The sequence below is a fragment of the Saimiri boliviensis genome, chromosome 8 (assembly GCF_048565385.1).
Source record: "Saimiri boliviensis isolate mSaiBol1 chromosome 8, mSaiBol1.pri, whole genome shotgun sequence".
Taxonomy (NCBI): Eukaryota; Metazoa; Chordata; class Mammalia; order Primates; family Cebidae; genus Saimiri; species Saimiri boliviensis.
In genome coordinates, this window is record NC_133456.1 from 86,588,036 (window position 1) to 86,611,901 (window position 23,866).

Below are 23,866 nucleotides of genomic sequence, written 5' to 3' on the forward strand. Positions count from 1 at the left end.
TCCAGCCAGGCGTGGAGACTCATGTCTGTAATCCCAACACTTTGGGAAGCTGAGGCAGGAGGGTCTCTTTTTTTTTTTTTTTTTTTTTTTTTTTTTGAGAGGGAGTCGCTCTGTGGCCCAGGCTGGAGTGCAGCAGCTCAATCTCCGCTCACTGCAACCTCTGCCTCCCAGGTTCAAGTTATTCTCCTCCCTCAGCCTCACGTGCAGCTGGGACTACAGGCACACACCACCACACCCGGCTAATTTTTGTATTTTTAGGAGAGATGGGGTTTCACCATGTTGGCCAGGATGGTCTTGATCTCTTGACCTCATAACAGGAGGATCTCTTTAGCCCAGGAGTTTGGGGAAAAAAATATCTTCAAGGCCCTGGGCAATATAATGAGGCCCTGCCTCTATTCTAAAAAATTACAGCAATAGACAAATCCTACAGGTTTTCCATTTCAGCATATAATGATGGCTTCATACACACATTTAAAGACTGATTCCTTAAGAGATGACTATCCTGCTTATCTTTATCTTCACAAGCACAAACGTATCTATTTTATGTATTAATGCTTTGTAGACTTCGTAGATTAAGAACCTATAAAGAGCAAATTTTATAGGCAAGTATGAATCATTTAGAATTTTCCATCTCTCTCATATTTTCAAAGGAATAATGATTTTTTTAAAAGGCAGAACGGTTGAATGTTTTCACATCTTCAAATAGACTTTGTTTCTTTCTTTAGTTTCTCTGTTTTCTCCAACTTTAGCACCTGTGAAGTACAGGATGGGATAATATATATAAAACCTTGGTTATTGTATTTTATGGACAATTAAGGAATTTTTTGAGGATAATTTATACCATACACTTCCCCAATTGCATTTGTCTTTAGGACCTAACCTCTACAGAAGATAAAATCCTCTGTGCTAATGTTAACTGAGCATCTACTGTGTGATCAGCACCTTACGTATTTTACCATGTAAGGTTAAGCAGTTGCAGGTTCAATGTTATAAGTTAGAAAAATGAGGTTCAGATAATTTTTAAAAACTCATACAAGTGGAATAATAGACAACGGAAAGTCAGAAGGGTGAGGGGTGGGGGAAGGATAATGAGAAATTACTTAATGGATACAGTGCACATTATTTGGGTGAAGAGTACCCTAAAAACCCTGACTTTACCCCAACACAATCTATGCATGAAACAAAATTGCACTTGTACTCCATACACTTATTTATTTCAGATGCAGTCTCGCTGTGTTGCCTAGGCTGGAGTGGAGTGGTGTGATCTCAGCTCACCACAACCTCTGCCTCCTGGGTTCAAGTGATTATCATGCCATAGCCTCCTGAGTAGCTGGGATTACATGTGCACACCACCATGCCTGGCTAAATTTTTTTGTATTTTTTAGTAGAGATGGAGTTTTACCATGTTGGTCAGGCTGGTCTTGAACTCCTGACCTCAAGTGATCCACCTACCTCGGCCTCCCAAAGTGCTGGAATTACAGGTGTGAGCCACCACACCTGGACTCTACTCCATAGAGTTATACTTTTTTTTTTTTTTTTAAGAACAACAACAAAAAAAGCCAAATTCACACAAGCTCTTAGGTATCAGGGTTAGAATACAAATACCTATTTATCTGACTTTATAGCTCTAATTCCTATCCTTAGGGGCTTAGGAGCTTAAAGATTGATGTAGGCAGGCGTCCCCAAACTTTTTACACAGGGGGCCAGTTCACTGTCCCTCAGACCGTTGGAGGGTCGCCACGTACTGTGCTCCTCTCACTGACCACCAATGAAAGAGGTGCCCCTTCCTGAAGTGCAGCGGGGGGCCGGATAAATGGCCTCAGGGGGCCGCAGGCCGTAGTTTGGGGACGCCTGATGTAAGGAATGCATGCACGAGGTGTGGATGAAAACAAACCCAGGTTTCATTCCTGGAACTACCACTTTCTAGATATACAATATTAACAGCAAATAGCTTTTGCATGTTTTGCAAGTGCTCAGCACTTTGCGTGCACAGTATCTCATTCAATCTTGAAAAATGTTGGAAGAAGACACTACTATTGTTATCACCCTCACTTTAAAGATGAGGAAACAGACTTAAAAGCAGTTAGTAATGTGCAGAAATGACACTTGAACTCAGATGGTCTGATGCCACTGCTTGTGTTTGTAACCAACACTATACATGTAAGTGATTAAAGTTTAATAAAAGTTCATTAAAGTTTAATAAAAAGTGACTTGTCCAAAGAGTAGAAATAGCAGTAGTATTGGAAATGCACTTGCAGAGCAGTTGTAAAGAATTGAATCATAGGCCAAAAGCAGTGGTTCAAACCTGTGTAATCCCAGCATTTTGGGAGGCTGAGGTGGGTGGATCACCTGAGGTCAGGAATTTGAGACCAGCCCAGCCAACATGGTGAAACCACCCCATCTCTACTAAAAATACAAAAATTAGTCAGGCCTGATAGTGTACACCTGTAATCTCAGCTACTCGGGAGGCTGAGGCAGGAGAATCCCTTGAACCCGGGAGGCAGAGGTTGTAGTGAGCCAAGATTGTGCCATTGCACTCTAGCCTGGGTGACAGAGCGAGACACACACACACACAAGATGGAATCCATTTTGAGAATGGTTTATATGACATGACAATTAAGAATGTGGGCTTTGGATCATATTGCCTGGGGATGAACCCCAGCTCTTCTACTTGCTAGAGGTGTGACTTCGGACATATCAAAGAAGCTCACTGTTCTCATCTGTAATATGGGCATACAGCAGTGCCTCCCTATATCAGTTTGCTAGGGCTGCCATAAAAAATATTACACACTGTGTGGCTTGAACAACAAAAATTAATTTTCTCACAGTTTTGGAGGCTAGAAGTCTAAATGTTGACAAATGTTTCTTCTCAGACTTCTTTCCTTGGCTTTTAGATGGCTGCCTTCTTGCCATGTCCTCGCACAATTATCTCTTGGTCTCTGAGTTGTCTGTGTCTTAATCTCTTTTTGTAAGGATTCCAGGCATTTTGGATTAGGGCCCACCCGTATGACCTCTTCTTACCTTCATCATCTCTTTAAAGGCCCTGTCCCAAAATACAGTCACATTCTAAGGTATTGGGCAATTGGACTTTAACATACGAATTTGGTAGGAAACACAATTCTGCCAGAACACTACCTCATAGAGTTACTGTGACGATTAAATGAGATGATACATGTTAAACAATGAACAGGGGACTTAGAATGCAGTAAGAGCTACCAGCAAGCTGCAAATCATTCCTCAGCAGGATATTGGCTAAAAGTGCCCAAGACTTCTCTTCTAATCCAAATACAGTCCAGCATCATCCTTGCTTAAAAGCTACAGTCCTCATCTGAATCGCATGAGTCTTCCATTCTGGTCTGGGCCCTCCCTAGGGTCGGTAAGATGTTCTTCCCATAGAGAGCTCTCAAATTGTCTTTCTGTAACTGCTCCAAGTTTAGTCTTTAAAATGAGAACATGTCCTGTCCCAGCTTCTTAAGGCTCAGAAAGTACATTTCCAATACTACTGCTATTTCTACTCTTTGGACAAGTCACTTATTATTAAACTTTAATGATAATCACTTGCATTTATAGCCTCTTTCAGTTTACAAAGCTCTTTTCCTATCCATTATCTCTTTTAATCTTCACAACATCTGTGGGAACGAAGTACGTTCTTCTCCACTTGACAAATGAAGAAAACAATGCTCTGAGGAGTAGCACCGTCATCCTGGTTACATAGTTAACATGGCAGAGATAGGCTTCAAATTCTGGTCTTTTACTTTCAATCTATCAGGAGTAGCTCACTCATCCAGGCACTTTTCTTCCTCTCTTCCTCCCTCCCTCCCTTCCTGCCTCCGTCCCTCCCTCCCTCCCTCCCTCCCTCCCTTCCTTCCTTCCTCTCTTTCTCTCTTTCTCTTTCGTTCTTTCACAGAGTTTCACTGTTGTTGCCCAGGCTGGAGTGCAATGGTGCAATCTCAACTCACTGCAACCTCTGCCCCCTGGGTTCAGGCAACCTCTTCCCTCAGCCTCCTGAGTAGCTGGGATTACAGGTGCACGCCACCACACCCAGCTGACTTTTATATTGTTAGTAGAGACGGGGTTTCACCATTTTGGCCAGGTTGATCTCCAACTCCTGACCTCAAGTGATTCACCCACCTTGGCCTCCCAAAGTGTTGGGATTACAGGCATGAGCCACCTGCCTGGCCCAGGTACTTTTCTATAAAAGTGGTATATTGGATAAATAATGCTCCTACCTTTTTCAGAGGAATGCAGGTAAATTGTTGAGGTTAATTATTTTGATTGGAAGTTATTAAAAACTAACTCAAATTGGCTTAAGCAAAAATTGGTTTCTTGGATAATCTTTTTTTTTTTTTTGAGACGGAGTTTCGCTCTTGTTACCCAGGCTGGAGTGCAATGGCGCGATCTCGGCTCACCGCAACCTCTGCCTCCTGGGTTCAGGCAATTCTCCTGCCTCAGCCTCCTGAGTAGCTGGGATTACAGGCACGCGCCACTATGTCCAGCTAATTTTTTTGTATTTTTAGTAGAGACGGGGTTTCACCATGTTGACCAGGATGGTCTCGATCTCTTGACCTCGTGATCCACCCACCTCGGCCTCCCAAAGTGCTGGGATTACAGGCTTGAGCCATCGCGCCTGGCCTCTTGGATAATCTTAAAAAAACAATTTGGAAGTAGATTTTCAGGCACAGATGGATCCAAGTGCTCAGACTATGTCACCTGAATGCTCTTTCTTCATCTCTTTCTTCTTCTTCTTCTTCTTTTTTTTTTGAGAGGAGTCACGTTCCATTGCCCAGGGTGGAGTACAGTAGCAGGATGTCGGCTCACTGCAACCTCTGCCTCCCGGGTTGAAGGGATTCTCCTTCAGCCTCCCAAGTAGCTGGAATTACAGGCATCTGCCACCACGCCTGGCTAATTTTTGTATTTTTAGTAGAGACAGGGTTTTGCCATGTTGGCCAGGCTGGTCTTATACTCCTGACCTCAAGTGATCCACCTGCCTTGGCTTCCCAAAATGCTGGGATTATAGGTATGAGCCACCATGCCTGGCTTCCTTCTCCATTTCATAGCTTTCCTTTATGTAGACCTTATTTTTAGACAAGTTCTCTGCTGAAGCTGTCTCCACTAGCTTCAGCTCACAATTCCCTCAGCTCAACACATTCAACAGAAAACGAATACCTCTTTTCTGTAAACTGCAACTCATAAGCTGGATATTATTCTCAACTCTTTGACCTGGGTTATGGTCAAAGAACTCATGAACCAGTCACTGTGTCCAGGATAATGAAGTTTTCTCATTGTCCAGGCCTGGTCATTTGCCCCCTCTGGAGTGGAGTATGGTGTGTATACGTTGTGTGTGTGTGCATGTGTGTGTGTGTGACAGAGAGAGAGAGAAAAAGAGAGAGACCCACTAAGGGATTAAGTGTGGAGAAAGAAGGTTCTTCAAAGAAAAAGCACTGTTGTCAGAAATGAGTGGGTGGTGGGCAGACCTCTACAGGGTGTCTTTGCTCTGCAGAGCAGCCACAGAGGAACTGGGGGTCCATCTTAGCAAGAACTCTCACTTCTTGCCTTGAGGAAAAGTAGTAAGTGGATTTTTATGATTTTTTTCCCCAGGACTGCTTAGCTTGACTCAGCAGGCTAGACAATAAGGCAATAATTCAGAGTAAGGAGTAAAGAGTAATAAATGGTATACTCAAGACAGGACCCAAACCAAGAGCAGCCCAGAGGGGACTCTGAGATGCTCTTTAACGACGGACACCTCCCTGCTTCTTGCCCCCATCACCTTCCGTCTTCTGTGAAACTGTGAGCTCCATGAGAGCTCACGGACAGGGACTATGTCTGTTTCACTGACCACCTTCTCCCCAGTGCTTAGTCTGGTAACTGTGCCTGGCACATCACAGGGAACTCACACATTTATTGGATGATTAAATAAATTAATGAATCAGGTTGATCAGTCTGACTGGCAGGTGTTAGGCACATTGTTTGTGTAAAGAGACCACCAAGCAGGCTTCATGTGGGCAATGAGGCCGTTTTATTTAGCGCTTAGGTGCAAGCAGGCCAAGTCCAAGAAAGGAGTTAGGCGAGGGGTGTAGGAATAGGAACTGGTTTATAGGTTGGGGCAAAATGATCAGTTAAAGGTGGTTGTCTATTTTAGGGAGGGGAAGGGCATCACAGGATGCATGGTCACAAGGGCAGAGGGTTATCTATTACAAACAGGCCTGGTCGTAAGGGTAGGGGTTATTGGTTGCAAGCAGTGGGAAGGGTTAAGTTACAGCAGTGGGGGACTTGAGAAACGTAATGTCTAGGGAGAAAATTTTGCACAGTTGAGCAGGAACAATGGTTGAATGTCGCAGGGGGTGAGCAATCAGTTGAGTCAGGAACTGGTCATTTCACTTCACTTTGTGGCCATCTGGTTACTTCAGACTTTCTGGCTCCTGGAGACCATTAGGAGGTGTACATGCAGGTCACCAAGGCTATAATGGCCAGGTTTGGACTTAGAGGCCTGACAGCAGGATCTATCTACCTCTCTGGATAAGTCAACCCACTTCTTTGACCTCTGTTCCCCATCTGTAAAGTGAGAGAACATATAGAATGAAACACTCTCCACAGACCCTTCAGCTCATGATTCCAGGATCACAGGGTTCTCAGGAAACAGCCAGGTTGCCTTTCAAGAAACCAAGTGGAAGGGGCAACCAAAATTTATTGAGCATCTCATGTTTGGGCGCTGAATGAGACTAATTCGCATGGTTCCAAGGTCTTCAAATTGTGGGATTTTATGGATTCATAACTTCAATTGTGGGATTGAAATAGGCTACCTATTTTTATTTTGCCAAATAAAGACATTTTAAGAACCTCCCATTAACTATCACCACTATTTCTTAAAATAGGTGGATTTTTTTGCACTAAGAAAGTAGGAAAGCCGGGTGCGGTGGCTCAAGCCTGTAATCCTAGCACTTTGGGAGGCCGAGGCGGGTGGATCACGAGGTCAAGAGATCGAGACCATCCTGGTCAACATGGTGAAACCCCGTCTCTACTAAAAATACAAAAAAATTAGCTGGGCGTGGTGGCGCGTGCCTGTAATCCCAGCTACTCAGGAGGCTGAGGCAGGAGAATTGACTGAATCCAGGAGGCGGAGGTTGCAGTGAGCTGAGATGGCGCCATTGCACTCCAGCCTGGGTAACAAGAGCAAAACTCCGTCTCAAAAAAAAAAAAAGAAAAAGAAAGTAGGAAATATATAATCTCAAAACAAAAAGAGCAGTCCTACTTCCCCACTGGAGAAAAGACAACTGGCAATCTTACATGATTAATTTTTTGCAGATAGAAATTCATTTCTTGTTGTATTTTATTATTTCTTTTAGAGACGAGGTCTGTCTCTGTAGCCCAAGCTAGAGTGCAGTGGCATGATCATAGCCCATAGCAGCCTTGAACTTCTGGCCTCAAGCAGTTCCCCCACCTTACCCTTCCTAGTAGCTTGGATGACAGACACGAGACACTGTTCCCAGATCCAGATAGATGTTTTGAGATTGACCTGTGTATGGGGTCCAGAGTTTGAGACCTGCTAACATGGCTTACTTTTTGCCGCCTCACCCTATTTACATATCCGTCCACTTTACAGATGAGGAAACAGGTTTAGAGAGAGTGGTAGTGCAAGGTCACAGAGATAGTGTTAGTCTCAGTTTGTCTGGGTTCCAACCCACATCATCTTGACAGGTCCTAAGCCAAAGGCTATTTTCCAGCTGGGAAAGAAATGACCCATGCTGTCTCCGTTGGAGTGCCCCCAGGGTGTTCTGTGGCCTAACCCTGTGCCTGTCCTTTGATGCTTTGTTCTTTAACACATCTTTATGGTGTGCCTACTTCATGTCAGGCGCTGGGCTGGGGGCAGGGGAGGGTGTAGGGAGGAAAGCCCAAAATGTCCCAGCCCCTTTCTCTCCTGTCCCCTAGTACTCACTCTGGGTCCCGTTCCCCAGGCTTCGCTCCTTGCCGTGGTGGCCAACGAATCCCCATCGCAGGCGTGGGCTGCTAGCAGTTTAGGGGGTTCCCTCTCCCAGGGGTGTTAGCAGTTTCCTAGGATACTCTGGGAACCTTCAACGCCTCCAAGACCCAAAGGACTGAAAGTGTAATAGTGTAACTTCAGGCACTATGCTAGGTTGTAGGGGAGGTAACTGGGAGAGAGAGATCCAGTTCAAATCCTATCAAATAATACCCCCTCCAGCCCCTCCCCCACCCCCTTGGGCTTTGTGGGGCCTCACAGCACCTCAGCTCAGGATGGAAGAAGGGACTCCCCCACATCAGGGGACCCTACTGTGGAGGGGTGCTTGCTGCCCCGGCTGGGGGACCCCCGCGGATCGTGGCCACCCTTTCCCCCAAATGCCAGAACCAGGAGCACCCTTCCCCGGTTCCGCCCCGCTCCGTCCCGCAAGCCCACGCGGGCGCGCGCCTCCGCCGGGCCGCGCTGGTGCACGAGAGCGCGCGCCTTGGCGCGGGAGCGCGCCCCGGGGAGAACCCGAGCAAGATGGAGGCCGCGCAGAGGCCGCCGCCTGGGCCGAGGCAGCCGCTGCTGGGAGCGCCGAGCCGCGGCGCCTAGGCCGTGCCAGTCCCGGATCCGCTGCCCCCGACCGTGCCCAGGTTGGTCTCCCGGCACCCTCTCTCCCCGGCCGCAGCCTTGCGCGCGTCCGGCCTGGGCGCGGGGCAGCCGCCCCCCCCCAACCCCGGCCCTACTTGGGCCCGGCCGCTCCCCAGCCCCCCGGGGACAGCCCCTGCACACCGCCCGCCCCTCGCGGGCCCCGCTGCCCACCAGCCCCGGTCTTTCGTCCCTTTGGCCTGGAAAGCCCCTCTCCCCAATCCTGGCCCGCCAATCCTAGGCTCCCTCCAGCCTACCTCCAGCCCTGGCTTCTGAGGACACCCCCCCACCTCGCCCCCTGTCCAGCAGCCCCAGCCTCCGATTCCCCTCTAGCCGTATCCTAATTTTGCCACTTTGCCCTCTTAGACCCCCATACCAGCCCCCGTTCCCTGTCCCAGCCCCCATATCATCTTCCCAATCACCCAGTCCCAGCCTCTTAAATTCCCTCTTTCCCTATCGTAGAAGCGCCCACCACCGCCTCGTAGTCCCTTCCTAGACACCCAATACCAGACCTCCTCCTACCCCTTAATACCAGCCCCCAAATTCCCCTCGGAGCTCCTCAAATTCAGCCCCTCTGCTAATCCTCCAATGCCAGTCTCCAGCCTCCATTCTACCTCCCCCTGTCCCCTCCTACTCCCCTAATACCAGCTCCCAAATCCCCACCCCAACTCCCCCATGACCACTTTCAAGTACCTCCCCCTCACTTTCAGGTCTCATATCCCCATCCCAGGAGCCCCCCAACTTTTTCATGGCCCCTTCCTAGGCCCCCCAATATGATACCTTTGCCAGGCCCCCTAGACACCGCCCCAACACTCTCATGACCCCCTCCTCTCTCCCCATATCTGCTCCCAGACGCCCCCAGCTCTGCCCCAGGCCCCGCTCTCGCGGGTTCCTTGACTCAGGGCCGCTTCTCGCGTGCGTCCCCAGCTCCCGCCCGGCAGCCCGGCGCTCCGTCCCGGGCCGGCGGCCCCAACCAGCCGCCGCCGCCGCCGGCCCCGCCCCCGGGCACCATGCTGCCCTCGCAGGAAGCCTCCAAGCTCTACCACGAGCACTACATGCGGAACTCGCGGGCCATCGGCGTGCTGTGGGCCATCTTCACCATCTGCTTCGCCATCATCAACGTGGTGGTCTTCATCCAGCCCTACTGGGTGGGCGACAGCGTGAGCACTCCCAAGCCTGGCTACTTCGGCCTCTTCCACTACTGCGTGGGCAGCGGGCTGGCGGGCCGCGAGCTCACCTGCCGGGGCTCCTTCACCGACTTCAGCACCATCCCGTCCAGCGCCTTCAAGGCGGCCGCCTTCTTCGTGCTGCTCTCCATGGTGCTGATCCTCGGCTGCATCACCTGCTTTGCGCTTTTCTTCTTCTGCAACACGGCTACGGTCTACAAGATCTGCGCCTGGATGCAGCTCTTGGCAGGTAGGGGAGGGGGTGAGCAGAACCCCCAGAACAGGCGCCGAGGACGGGGCTCTTTCCTGCCAGGTCCCCTTCCTGAAGGAGTCAGATAGATTCTGCTTCTCTGTGTTAAGACACACACCTCCTTGGCTGACGGACCCTCAGTGGCTACTGGGGAAGGGGTGCGCTGGAGAGAGACACCTTAGGGCAGGGGACAGAGCCTTAGGCCTGGGTAGGTGGGTCTGTATGCTTGGATATGGGCAGACTGCATTTATTGATGGGTTAGCATCATGTTAGTGTCTCTAAGGGTCTCTGTTGGCTATCTTGGGGGAAATATTTATCTGAATGAGAGGTTGCTGTAGGTATGATCGATTTCTGTTGTGTTGAAAAAAAAAGCATGAGATGGGGAATCAAGAGTTCTGGCTTGGACTTTTAACTTGCTGACACTATCAACTTGGGTGTTTCACTTTACTTCTCTGAGGCTCGGTTTCCTCATCTGTAGAACAGTGGAGAGGATTTCAAAAGGACAAACAAAATAGTGTTTTGTAGCGTTAAAAATGCTGTGATGGGGTGGAAGAGGCTGTCTATAGTGCTTATCCAATGTTTGAGATGTGAGTGGTTGAAAGCACTGGGCAACATGGGTTTCTGGAGGGCAGGTCTCCATCCCCCACCTCCACCTTTGCACCAGGCAGGAAAGTTCTGGTGCCATACCCAATGGGAATGAGTCCTTGGGACCCTCTGAAATGCTTGACCAAGACAGTCATCTTACCCTAAGAACCAGAGAAGGCCCTTTTGGGAATGAGAAATGCTGAGACAGTTTTCCAGGATCCATTAGAGTCTCCCACACCTACCTTTCGATCAGAGACAGATTTTGAAGACTCAGCAACTTGGACTTTTGCCTAATTGCTGGCAGGGAAGAGAGTTGGTGTGGGGAAAGTGGGGCCGGGGATGGGAGGGGTGAGGGAGGAGAGTAGGTGAAGGGAAAAGTTTGGAGTCTTCCAGGAATGAGAAAGAGAAGGGGGAAATGAGATTGTCATGCAGCAGATATTTTTTTTTTTAAATAAGCACCTCAGGACATTCAACAAGTGTCTGCCATTCCAAAAGAGACCCCCTGGAGGAGGCGTTATATCACTTGCTGATTATTCCATTGCTCAAAGCATTGCAGAGAATTAGCTTTGGAGCATGGGGTGTAATCACTTTAATATTTTCATTGAGAAGAAACCTCTATCTTTTTCTTTTTTTTTTTTTGAGATGGAGTCTTGCTTGCCCAGGCTGGAGTGCAGTGGCACAATCTCAGTTCACTACAACCTCTGCCTCCCAGGTTCAAGTGATTCTTCTGCCTCAGCTTCCTGAGTAGCTGGGACTACAGATGCACGCCACCACACCTGGCTAATTTTTGTATTTTTAGTAGAGATGGGGTTTAACTATATTGGCCAGGCTGGTCTCAAGCTCCTGACCTCATGATCTGCCTGCCTCAGCCTCCCAAAGTGCTGGGATTACAAGCATGAGCCACCGCACCTGGCCTGAAACCTCTATCTTTTAAAGGAGGAATGTAACTTTTGGAAATGGCTGGAAGTCACTCCAGGTCAAGTATAGAGAATACAATGGGTGATCAAATTGATAATTGTCACTTGAAATGACAGCCAAGGTGTGAATATAAAGTCATGAAGCTGGTCTGTTTCCACAGAGGACTTTTACAAATGCAGGGAATTACTGCCTCGTTGGAAAAATTGCCCAAACTCCTAGAAGGACTACTTTGAAGAAGGTAGAGGTGGACATTCTAATGGACTTGTTTCAAATTCATCTCACCCAACTCAATTTAGATGTGGATTTTTTAGGATCGTTGAAGAGGATGAGAAAGGTGAACTATAGGATGTGAGGAATATGGCTCCATACTTCTCTGTGGTACCCAGGGAGGTGATTTATATATTTCTAGTCTATTTCTCCTACAAAGACAAGCTGGAACCCTCAATTAATCAACCATAATTTGGAGTCTGCAGATGGGTTGCTGACCTCTTGGCTTTCAAATTCTCTGTAACCTGTGTGGGCTTAATCTTGGAGATTTGATGAGTTGTCCAACAACCCCCATACAATCATAGATTTTCAGGGACCTTAGAGATCAGCTCCTTCAAATCTCACCTTCCCCTCCCCCTGTTTCAGAGGGAGGAAACTGAGTATAGAGACGGGAAGGGCTTACTTGAAATCACACAGCTGATAAGTGAGGAAGCTAGTTCTACAACTGGGGGTTCTTGACTTCTGGCTCAGGACACTTTTCCTTGCATTACTGCCCCACCCATGTGGACTGAGGGGGCAGTTGGCAGAGTTGAGCAGTTTATTCCATTTTGTTCAGAGATTTCTGAGTTCTCTGGGTGAGTGACTGATTCACTTTGGTTAATAAAGTGACACCAGGACAGAGGCCAGAGCACTGGACTGCGAGTGTTGGAATGGGGGTTCTTGGCTGACTTGGATCTGTGACTCATCGTGTAGTGTTAAGTAAGCCTTTAAGTTTAAATCTCAGTTTCCCATTTGTACAATAGGGGATGGGGAGCAGGTAAGTAAGCTGATTTAAAGTATCTCTTGGGGGCTGGGCTCAGTGGCTCATGCCTGTAATCTTAGCACTTTGGGAGGCTAAGGCAAGCAGATCACCTGAGGGCGAGAGTTTAAGACCAGCCTGACCAATACGGAGAAACCCCATCTCTACTAAAAATTAAAAAAATTAGCCAGGTATGGTGGCGGATGCCTGTAATCCTAGCTACTTGGGAGGCTGAGGCAGAAAAATCTCTTGAACCTGGGAGGTGGAGGTTGTGGTGAGCTGAAATGGCATCATTGCACTCTAGCCTGAGCAACAAGAGTGAAACTCCATCTCAAAAATAAATAAATAAATAAAATAAAGTATCTTTTGGTCAGACATGGTGGCTCACGCCTATAATCCCAGCACTTTGGGAGGCTGAGATGGGAAGATTGCTTGAGGCCAGAAGTTGGAGACTAGCCTGTTTTTTGTTTGGTTTATATCTGCGAAAAATAACATAAAATAAGTACAAAATTTCAGCCCTGTGGGGATCCTTGAACAACTCTTCCATCAAGATCATTCCATGCAGAAAGTGATAAATCAGTCACCCTTAGAGGAACTGTGGAGAATCAAAGGGCTTTGTTTGTGTCAGATAAGAATTAAAGTGCGTATCATATGATTTTGTTCCTGTTAACTTTTATCAAGTACTTTAGGGTCTTCTGAGTACAGAGCATGAGGCCATTGGAAAAATACAAAAAGACATTTAGTCTTTTGTTTGTTTTTCACCTGCTCTGTATTCATCCTGATGCTTAGTCCTGTAATAGTGAGATGCATAAGACATCATCCCTGTCTCTAAGGATCTTAAGTCTATACAGTGCAATTCCTGCTCTCAGGGAGCATACTCTCTAGTTAGGTCACTATATTAGTCAGCAGTCTTTCAGTGGCAAATGACAGAAACCAAACTCAAGCCTGGCTTAAATAAATTAGATAAAATAGAGAGGCTATGGCTTATTGGCTCACTTAATTTGAAAGTCAAGGGTATTTGGCTTTGGGCATGGACAGAGCCAGAAGCTCAAATCATGCCATGAAGAATCTGTCTCTCTCCATTTCTTGGTTCCTCACTTTACTTCTCTGAGGCTCGGTTTCCTCATCTGTAGAACAGTGGAGAGGATTTCAAAAGGACAAACAAAAGAGTGTTTTGTAGCATTAAAAATGCTGTGATGGGGTGGAAGAGGCTGTCTATAGTGCTTATGCAATGTTTGAGATGTGAGTGGTTGAAAGCACTGGGCAACATGGGTTTCTGGAGGGCAGGTCTCCATCCCCCACCTCCACCTTTGCACCAGGCAGGAAAGTTCTGGTGCCATACCCAATGGGAATGAGTGCCTGGGACCCTCTGAAATGCTTGACCAAGATAGTCATCTTACCCTAAGAACCAGAGAAGGCCCTTTTGGGAATGAGAAATGCTGAGACAGTTTTCCAGGATCCATTAGAGTCTCCCACTTCCACCTACCTTTCGATCAGAGACAGATTTTGAAGACTCAGCAACTTGGACTTTTGCCTAATTGCTGGCAGGGAAGAGAGTTGGTGTGGGGAAAGTGGGGCCAGGGGATGGGAGGGGTGAGGGAGGAGAGCAGGTGAAGGGAAAAGTTTGGAGTCTTCCAGGAATGAGAAAGAGAAGGGGGAAATGAGATTATCATGCAGCAGATATATATATATTTTTTAAATAAGCACCTCAGGACATTCAACAAGTGTCTGCCATCCTAAGGATGACTGGGCTGGAGGACCCAGTTTTAAGTTCATTCTTGTGGGTGTTGGTAGGAGACCTCAGAATGAGTGCTCTCAGAGAGAAAAAGGAAGAGGCCACGCTGCCCATCCCCTTTTTGCAGCAAGAATTGTATTGAGATATAATTCCTGTGTCATATAATTCACCTGTATCAAGTGAACTATTACATGGTTTTTAGTACATTCATGGAGTTATGCATCCATGACCACAACCAGTTTCTCAAGAAGAAACCTCATATGCTTTAGCTGTCACTCCTTAACTCCTGGCCCCCTATCCTCCTCAGCCCTAAGCAACCACTAATTTACTTTCTGTCTCTATATATTAGCCTATTCTAGACAATTCATATAAATGGGATCATATAATATGTGACTTTTTTTTTTTTTTTTTTTTTTTTTTTTTTTGGTGATAGGGTCTTGCTCTGTTACCCAGGCTGGAGTACAGTGTTGCAGTCATAGCTCACTGCAGCCTCAATCTCTTGGGCTCAAGTGATCCTCCCACCTCAGCCTCCCAAGTAGCTAGGACTACAGTCATGTGTCACCACGCCTGGCTAATTTTTTAAAAATTTTGTAAAAACGAGTTACTCTATGTTGCCCAGGCTGGTCTTGAACTCCTGAACTCAAGCAATCCTTCTGCCTCTATCTCCTCAAGTGATGGGATTTCAGGTACGAGCCACCACTTATTATTATTTTCTTTTTGAGACAGTCTCGCTCTGTCACCCAGACTGGAGTGCTGGTGTGATCTCAGCTCACTGCAACCTCCACCACCCAGGTTCAAGCGATTCTTGTGCCTCAGCCTCCCAAGTAGCTGGGATTATAGGCACACACCACCAAGCCTGGCTAATTTTTGTAGTTTTAGTAGAGATGAGGTTTCACCATGTTGGCCAGGCTGGTCTCAATCTCCCAACCTCAGGTGATCCGGCCCACCTCAGCCTCCCAAAGTGCTGGGATTACAGGTGTGAGCCGCCATGCCTGGCCTTGTGTACAAGTTTCCAGGTAGACATGTGCCTTCATTTCTTTTGCATACATACCTAAGAATTAGGATTTCCAGGACAAATGGCAACTCAGTATTTAAAATTTTGAGAAACTGGCAGATGGTTCCCAAAGTGGCTTGCCAAATCCAAGATCAAAAAGATTTACCCCTGTGTTTTCTTCTAAAAGTTTTGTAGTTTTGGCTCTTACATTTAGGTCTTTGATCTACCTTTTTCTTTTCTTTTCTTTTCTTTTTTTTTAAGGCAAAGTTTTGCTCTGTCACCCAGGCTGGAGTGCAGTGGTGTGATCTCGACCCACTGCAACCTCTACCTCCCAGGTTCAAGCAATTCTCCTGCCTCAGCCTCCTTATTAGCTGAGATTACAGGTGCATGCCACCACACCTGGTTAATTTCTTTATTATTAGTAGAGACAGGTTTTTACCATGTTAGCCAGGCTGGTCTCAAACTCCTGACCTCAGGTGATCCACTTGCCTCAGCCTCCCAAAGTGCCGGGATTACAGGTGTGAACCACTGTGTCCAGACTTGGATCCACTCTGAGTTAATTTTTGTATATGGTGTGAGATACGGGGTCTGAATTTACACTTTTGCATGTGGCTATTCAGCTTCCCAGCACCAAGATTGTTCTTTTTTCATTGAATGGTTCTAGTAATCTTGTAAAATGTCAATTGACCATAGATACTTAGATTACTTTCTAGACTCTCAATTCAGTTCCATTAGTCTATATATCTATCCTTATGCCAGACTAGACTGTCTTTTAAAAATTTGTATTTTATTTTATTTATTTTTATTTTTTATTTTATTTTTTTTGAGACAGGGTCTCACTCTGTCACCCAGGCTGGAGTACAGTGGTGTGATCATGGCTCACTAAGCCTCAACCTCCTGGGCTCAAGTGATCTTCCACCTCAGCCTCCCCAGTAGCTGGGACCACAGGCTTGCACCACCATGCCTCGCTAATTTTTTTTCTTAATTTTTGAAGAGACAGGTCTTGCTATATTGCCCAGGCTGGTCTCAATCTTCTGGGCTCAAGCAATCCTCCCTCTCAGCCTCTCAAAGTACTGGGATGACAGGCATGTACCACTGTGACCAGCCCAGGCTGTCTTGATTACTGTTGATTTCTAGTCAGTTTGAAATTAGGAAGTGTGAGTCCTCCAAGTTAGTTCTTCATTTTTAAGGTTGTTCTGGCGATCACACTGCCTTTTATGTCTTGATAGCAGACATCACAAACCATCACTTATGCCACCCTCTATTACTAGAAGTAAGTTCCTAAATCCAGCCCACATTCTAGAGGAGAATTAGGATCCTTCTCTTGAAGGGAGGAATATAAAAAAATTTGTGGACATATTTCCAAGCCACCACTAACGGTAAATACTAAACACTTGGTTCTGTGGCTTGCTTTCTTACTCAACAATACATCTTGGAGATAGTTCCATATCAGTGTGTAAAGAACCACCTTTTTCTTAACAACTGCATAATAAACTTGTTTTTTTTTTTTTTGAGATGGAATCTCGCTCTTGTCCCCCAGGCTGAAGTGTAGTGGTATGATCTCGGCTCAGCGCAACCTCCACCTCCCGGGTTCAGGCGATTCCCCTGCCTCAGCCTCCCAAGTAGCTGGGATTACAGGCGCCTGCCACCAGGCCTGGCTAATTATTTTATTTTTAGTAGAGACAGGGTTTCACCATGCTGGTCAGGCTGGTCTCAAACTCCTGACCTCAGGTGATCCGCCCTGCCTCGGCCTCCCAAAGTACTGGGATTACAGGTGTGAGCCACTGCGCCCAGCCAACAACTGCATAGTAAACTTTTCTATAGATGCATCATGATTTAATTAGTATTTATTTACAATATTTTCCTATAATAATGCTTCAGTGAATAATGTTATATGTAAATAATCTAATACATGTGTCAGTATAAGGCTAAAGCCCTAGAAGGGGAATTGCTGGATTAAGTGGTATATACATTTACAATTTGACAGATCCATCAACAGTGCCCTTCACAGAGGTTGTACAAAGTTACACTCCCACCAGCGACGTATGATAGTACCTGTTTCTCCATGTCCTTGCCAACTGAGTGTATTATCAAATATTTCATTTTTTTCTAACTTCATAGATAGAAAACACTCTCTTATTGTGGTAATTTGCCTTTCTATTATTATGAATGAGATAGAATACCTCTTTTTTATATATAATTGTTATATATATATATATTTAAACTGTCTTAAATTTTTAAAAATCAATATAATGCTATTTTTCCACTTTGAATTGTAAGAGCTCTTTATCTACTAAGAAAGGTAGCCTTCTGTATGTGAGATGAGTTACAAAAATTGATTCCCAGTTTATCTTTTGACTTTGTCTATGGATTTTTCCCCCATAGGGAAATTGTTTTCTTCTTACCATAGACAAATCATCAATTCTCTCTTTTATGGCTGCTGGGTTTAGTGTTAAACCTAGAAAGGCTCTGAAGTGTTTCAAGCCTGAGGGGAACATGACTAGATCTGGTTGTTGGTGGAGAGGATGGATTGGAGGTGTCAGGAGGACAAGGGTTGGACTGTTCTCCCGCTTTTTTTTAAGACGGAGTCTCACTCTATCACCCAGGCTGGAGTGCAATGGCTCAATCTCAGCTCACTGCAACCTCTGCCTCCTGGGTTCAAGCGATCCTTCTGCCTCAGCCTCCCAAGTAGCTGGAACTACAGGCGCCTGCTACCACGCCCAGCTAATTATTGTATTTTTTAGTAGAGATGGGTTTCGCCATGTTGGCCAGGCTAGTCTAGAACCCCTGACCTCAATGATCCACCCGCTTTGGCCTTCCAAAGTGCTGGGATTACAGGTATGAGCCACTATACCCGGCCCCAGAGCAGTTTAATGCATTATGAGTGCCCTGGATCAAGAATCTGTACCTGGCACATAGGTGTTTAATTAGTGTCTATTGAATGAATGAATGATGATATCAGATTTAAGTCTCAGCTCTGCCACCCATTCCTTTGGAGGAAGCACAGTTCGGTGTCAGAAAACCTGAATTTGGGCCAGATATGGTGGCTCATAACTATAACCCTAGCACTTTGAGAGGCCAAGGTGGGCGGATCACCTGAGTTCAGGAATTCGAGACCAGCCTGGCCAACGTTGGGGAATCCCGGCTCTACTAAAAATACAAAAAAAATTAGCCAGGCATGGTGGTGTGTGCCTGTAATCCCACTACTCAGGAGGCTAAGGCAGGAGAATCACTTGAACCTGGGAGGCGGAGGTTGCAGTAAGCCAAGATCACTCCACTGTACTCTAGCCTGGGTGCAAAAGCAAGACTCCATTAAAAAAAAAAAAAAATCAGGCCAGGTGTGGTGGCTCATGCCTGTAATTCCAGCACTTTGGGAGGCTGAGGTGGGCAGATCACGAGGTCAGGAGTGTGAGACCAGCCTGACCAACATGATGAAACCCATCTCTACTAAAAATACAAAAAAAAATTAGCTGGGCATGGGGGCACACGCCTGTAATCCCAGCTACTCAGGAGGCTGAGGCAGGAGAATCTCTTGAATATGGGAGGCGGAGGTTGCAGTGAGCCAAGATTGCATCACTGCACTCCAGCCTGGGCGACAGGGTGAGACACCATCTCAAAAAGAAAAAGAAAGAGAGAAGGAAGAAAGGGAGGAAGGAAGGTAGAAAACCTGAATTAGGGAGAAAGGAAGGAAGGAAGGAAGGAAGGAAGGAAGCATAAAAGGAAAGTAGGAAGGAAGGAAATCTGAATTTGAATCTTGATCGTGGGGTTACCAATTAAGTGTTCTCAGGAATGTTACCTGCTTTCTGAGTCTCAATTTACTCACCTATAAAATGGTGACAATAATAATAACTGGCTCATGGGGCTGTTGAAGGATTGATTGTGATTTTGTCTGTATACCATGGCATAAACAAAACCCTTAATAAGTGTTAGCAATTATTATTTGTTGCTGTGTGACCAGAATCAAATCACTTTGGCTTCAACTTTCCAACATTCCATGGCCTGTGCTAGAACAAGGGAGAAAGGATTGAAAAGTGGGAAGAGTTGGGAGAGGAGCCTGGAGAAGTAGTTAGGGCTGGCTTACGGAGGGCCTTGACAGTGGCTTTGGAGTTTGGGTCTTATTCGTAGATGATGACAATCACTTTCAGGCATGCAAGTGACCAGGGCCAGATGTGAGTTTAGAAAGATGCCTTGGGAGGCTGCTGTGGAGAATGGACCGGTTGGAGGCTTCATGGGAGCAGAGAGCCCAGGAAGAAAGTGGTCCAGGTGAGAGAGGCCAAGGATGGCGGAGGGAGGAGGAGAAAGATTGGAGGATTATTTAGAAGACCAAAGGCTGTGTTGAGTTTGAAGACAAGGCAGTTGTTATGATGACTGCAGGTTTCTTATGGATGATTGGATCTGTGGAGTGACATTCACAAAGGATGTAGGATGATCAGATATGAGGCAGAGGAAGAGAAGGTCTGTTTGGGAAACAGTGATTTTGAGGTTCTTATGGGATGCACAAGAGGAAAGGTCCAGTGAGTGGATACTGAGGTCTGGGGATAAGGAGAAGGTCTCAGCTGTGGACAGGGATTTGAGGCATCATCGTATGAATCTAAGCGTGGATGAAATTGCCCAGGGAGAATGTATGGAGGGAGAAGAGACAGCCTAGGGAACAGCAAACTTAAGGGGCAGGTGGAAGAGGAGGAGCCAGAAAAACCAACTGCGAGTCAAGTCAGAGCTGGAGGAGGCAAATTAGCAACTGAGGGGCTGAGGAAGACAGGCTTGAGGAAGGCTGCATGTCTGGAGGAGAAAGTGGACTGGGAAGGGATGGGGAGAACAGCAGGAGGCCTTTCACCAAATCCTAGAGGTGGATGTGGCAGAGCCAGCCTAGGACAATAGGGGGAACCCGAGAAGGGACAGATGCTGAGGTTATTAACAGGCTGTGGACTCCATGCAGGCTGGGCCTAGGGTGGCAGGTAAGAGTAAATGCTGTTAACAAATAATTACCACACAAAGTGATGGGGGTTCCATCTCTCCATGAGGCATCTCTGACGCCAGAAGCAATTATTTGTTTTCCCAACAGTGCTCCCCTCCAAAACTGTTAGCCCCTTAAGATCTGGAACCATGAGTTGAGACTGAATGACTTAGAGGAAGAGTGTTCTAGGTACAGGGGATGAATTTGTCACTTTTTCAGGGACAGAGAGGAGGGCAGTGTGGCCAGAGTGCAAGCAAAAGGCTGAATAGCACCAGAGGAAATGGAGGGAGGCGGGGGCCTGGAAGCCACGGTCAACTGTTGCTGGGATTTTATTCTGAATGCCATGGGGAGACAGTTAAGTAGGAGAGTGATACCTTCTGGTTTCTTTCTTTCATTTTTTTTTTAAGACAGGGTCTTGCTCTGTTGCCCAGGCTGGAGTACAGTGGCACAGTTATAGCTCACTGCAGCCTCAGATTCCTGAGCTCAAGTGATCCCGCCATTTCAGCCTTCTGAGTAGCTGGGACTACGGGTGTGCACTACCACATCTGGCTAATTTTTTTTAGAGATGGAGTCTCACTGTGTTGCCCAGGCTGATCTCGAACTTCTGGCTTCAAGCAATCCTCTCACTTCATTCTTCCAAAGTGCTGGGATTATAGGCATGAGCCACTGTGCCTGGCTGTAATACCATTTGTTTTTGAATGTTCATTCTGATGCTGAATGGGGAACAGGTGACAGTGGGTCAAGGATAGAAGCAGAGAAACCAGTTTGAGGGTGACTGTGGCAATCAGGGAGGAAGATCATGGGTCTTGAAACAAGGTGGTAGCTAGCAGTGGAGATGGGGAGAAGGGGTCTGGCGTTGGACATTTTTTGGAGGTTGAGCCAGTCAGCCTTACAAATGGATTGGGTATGGAAGGTGAGGAAAAGGGAGGAGCTAGGATACTTCCCAGGCTGCCCTCAGCATCTGGGTTGTTGGATGGGACAGGAGACCCCTCCTAGATGCTGATAGGGGCATTAAGATTGGGCCTGGATCTCTCATTTTAGAAGGAAAAACTCAGCCTCCCTTGTAAGATAAGCCCCTGCCCTGGATGGGCAGAAACAGAGCCAGGTGCTCAGACCTGGTAGGGAGGGCCTGTGGACAGGCATTCCCAGCCCACTTTCCGAACTTTCTTCTCCTGGAGAATCTCTCAGTGAGACAATTGTCACCACGGCCCCCTTGTGTCCTTGGGAAGCCATTCCTTTTGAAAGCTGTGGCCCGCTGGCCAGACTCGGTAGCTCATGCCTGTTATCCCAGCACTTTGGGTGAAGCGGGCGGATCACCTGAAGCCAGGAGTTCGAGACCAGCGTAGCCAACATGGTGAAATCCCGGCTCTAAAAATATAATAATTAGTTGAGCATGGTGGTACATGCCTGTAGTCCCAGCTACTCAGGAGGCTGAGGCCGGAGAACCACTTGAACGTGGGAGGCAGAGGTTGCAGTGAGCCAAGATCACACCACTGCACTCCAGCCTGGTGACAAAGATGAGACTTCATCTCAAAAAAAAAAAAAAAAAAAAAGTGAAGGAAAGAAAGAGGCCCAGCGTGGTGGCTCACGCCTGTAATCTCAGCACTTTGGGAGGCCGAGGCAGGTGGATCACCTGAGGTCAGGAGTTCAAGACCAGCCTGACCAACATGGTGAAACCCTGTCTTTAAAAAAAGAAAGAAAGAAAAGGAGAAAGCAAGCAAGCGAGCTGTGGCCCTAGCGTGAACAGAAATCATTCACTGGACTCCCCTCAGCCCCAAACCCAGCCGGGTCCAGGTCCTTCTGGAAAAACCTTCCTCCATCGAAGGAGAGACTGTCAGAGGACACAAGCAGATGGCTGTGTATTCTGTGCTACACTGATTCTTTGTATATCTCACCTTTTCTAAGTTGTATTTCCTTTAAAGAATTATCACTGTTCTTTGTGGAAAAATTGGAGAATCTATTTTGAGCAGAATTACACCCATAGTCTTACTCTCCCGGCAATAGTCCTTCTTAACTGCATGGTCTCTACTCATAACAGAATAGAGTGCTGGTTAGAAGCAGACTGTCTGGGTCCAAATCCTGCAACTTACCAGTTGTGTGACCCTGGATAACTTGGACCACCTCGAACCTCTTGCGCCTCAGTGTCCTCATCTGTAAAAAGAAGATAATAACAGTATCTGTGCCATAGAGTTGTGGGAATTAAATGAACTAACACGTGTCAAGTACTTATTATGGCACCTGGCATGGTAAATTCTGTGTAGCTATTTGCTGTCACTGTGTGAACATTTTTCCAAAAAAGAAATTATGTTGTGTGTTATTTTTTTATATTATTTTTTATTTTTTTATTTTTTTATTGAGACGGAGTGTCGCTCTTGTTACCCAGGCTGGAGTGCAATGGCGCGATCTCGGCTCACCGCAACCTCCGCCTCCTGGGTTCAGGCAATTCTCCTGCCTCAGCCTCCTGAGTAGCTGGGATTACAGGCACGTGCTACCATGCCCAGCTAGTTTTTTGTACTTTTAGTAGAGACGGGGTTTCACCATGTTGACCAGGATGGTCTCGATCTCTCGACCTCGTGATCCACCCGCCTCGGCCTCCCAAAGTGCTGGGATTACAGGCTTGAGCCACCGAGCCTGGCCGTTGTGTGTTATTTTTAAAAGCCTTTTGAAACCTAATACATCATGAGTATTTCTTATATATCATTAAACCTTCCTCAGTATACTTTTAGTAGCTGAATAGTATTCCGTGGTATGAAAGAGCTCTATTCCTGTATTGATATAGTAGGGCTTTTTGTCTTTCCTTCCTTCCTTCATTATTTCTCCTCCTTCTCCTCCCCTGGCTCTTACACCCTCCCTCCTTCTCTTTTTCTTCTCCCCGCCCCATCTCTCTCTTTTATAAACAGCAATGTGATTAATATCCTCGTAGCTAAATCTTACAGCACATCCGTGAACACTTTCTTATGATAAGTTCCTGGATATTGTCAAGCTCAATCAAAATGCATTTAAAAGTTTTATTTTTTGGTTTTCGAGATTAATCCATGACTTTTTTTTTTTTTTTTTTTTGAGACGGAGTTTTCGCTCTTGTTACCCAGGCTGGAGTGCAATGGCGCGATCTTGGCTCACCGCAACCTCCGCCTCCTGGGTTCAGGCAATTCTCCTGCCTCAGCCTCCTGAGTAGCTGGGATTACAGGCACACGCCACCATGCCCAGCTAATTTTTTGTATTTTTAGTAGAGACGGGGTTTCACCATGTTGACCAGGATGGTCTCGATCTCTTGACCTCATGATCCACCCGCCTCTGCCTCCCAAAGTGCTGGGATTACAGGCTTGAGCCACCGCGCCCGGCAATCCATGACTTCTATAAGCTACATTTGACCTGTGCATTGCTTTTCTTTGCTGCCTTAATTATTTCATTCCAAGCAAATGAAAATATCTGGCAGAAGTCACTTACTAGCAGCCAACCACCACTCACTTTATGGTTTCTGTTTGTAATTTATTTAGCTGGCTTCAAATTCAAAAGGTGCAACAGGTTATCAGAGAAAAATCTCCTCCAACTACCCAATGCCCCTCTTTAGAAGGAGCCAAGGTTGTCAGTGTCTTATAAATACGTCTGGAAATAGTTTATGTACCTGCAAGAAAATATACCCTCACATACAT

At 46.6% G+C, this 23,866-nt stretch overlaps 1 protein-coding gene and 1 long non-coding RNA gene across 3 annotated transcripts in view; one reads left to right on the forward strand and one right to left on the reverse strand.

Annotated features, from left to right (window-relative positions):
* The first annotated feature begins 8,470 nt into the window (after positions 1 to 8,470).
* Positions 8,471 to 23,866, forward strand: part of LHFPL4 (LHFPL tetraspan subfamily member 4) — a 41,986-nt gene continuing 26,590 nt past the window's right edge. For both annotated transcript variants that reach the window (XM_074404853.1, XM_039479007.2), the window contains exons 1-2: positions 8,471 to 8,610; positions 9,533 to 10,021. In XM_074404853.1, the coding sequence (XP_074260954.1) occupies positions 9,616 to 10,021 (406 nt within the window). In that variant the 5' untranslated portion in view covers positions 8,471 to 8,610; positions 9,533 to 9,615. The remainder of the gene's footprint in view (positions 8,611 to 9,532; positions 10,022 to 23,866) is intronic.
* Positions 11,512 to 23,866, reverse strand: part of LOC141585428 (uncharacterized) — a 31,282-nt gene continuing 18,927 nt past the window's right edge. The window contains exon 2 of the long non-coding RNA XR_012518888.1: positions 11,512 to 22,364. This is a non-coding gene — a long non-coding RNA (uncharacterized LOC141585428). The remainder of the gene's footprint in view (positions 22,365 to 23,866) is intronic.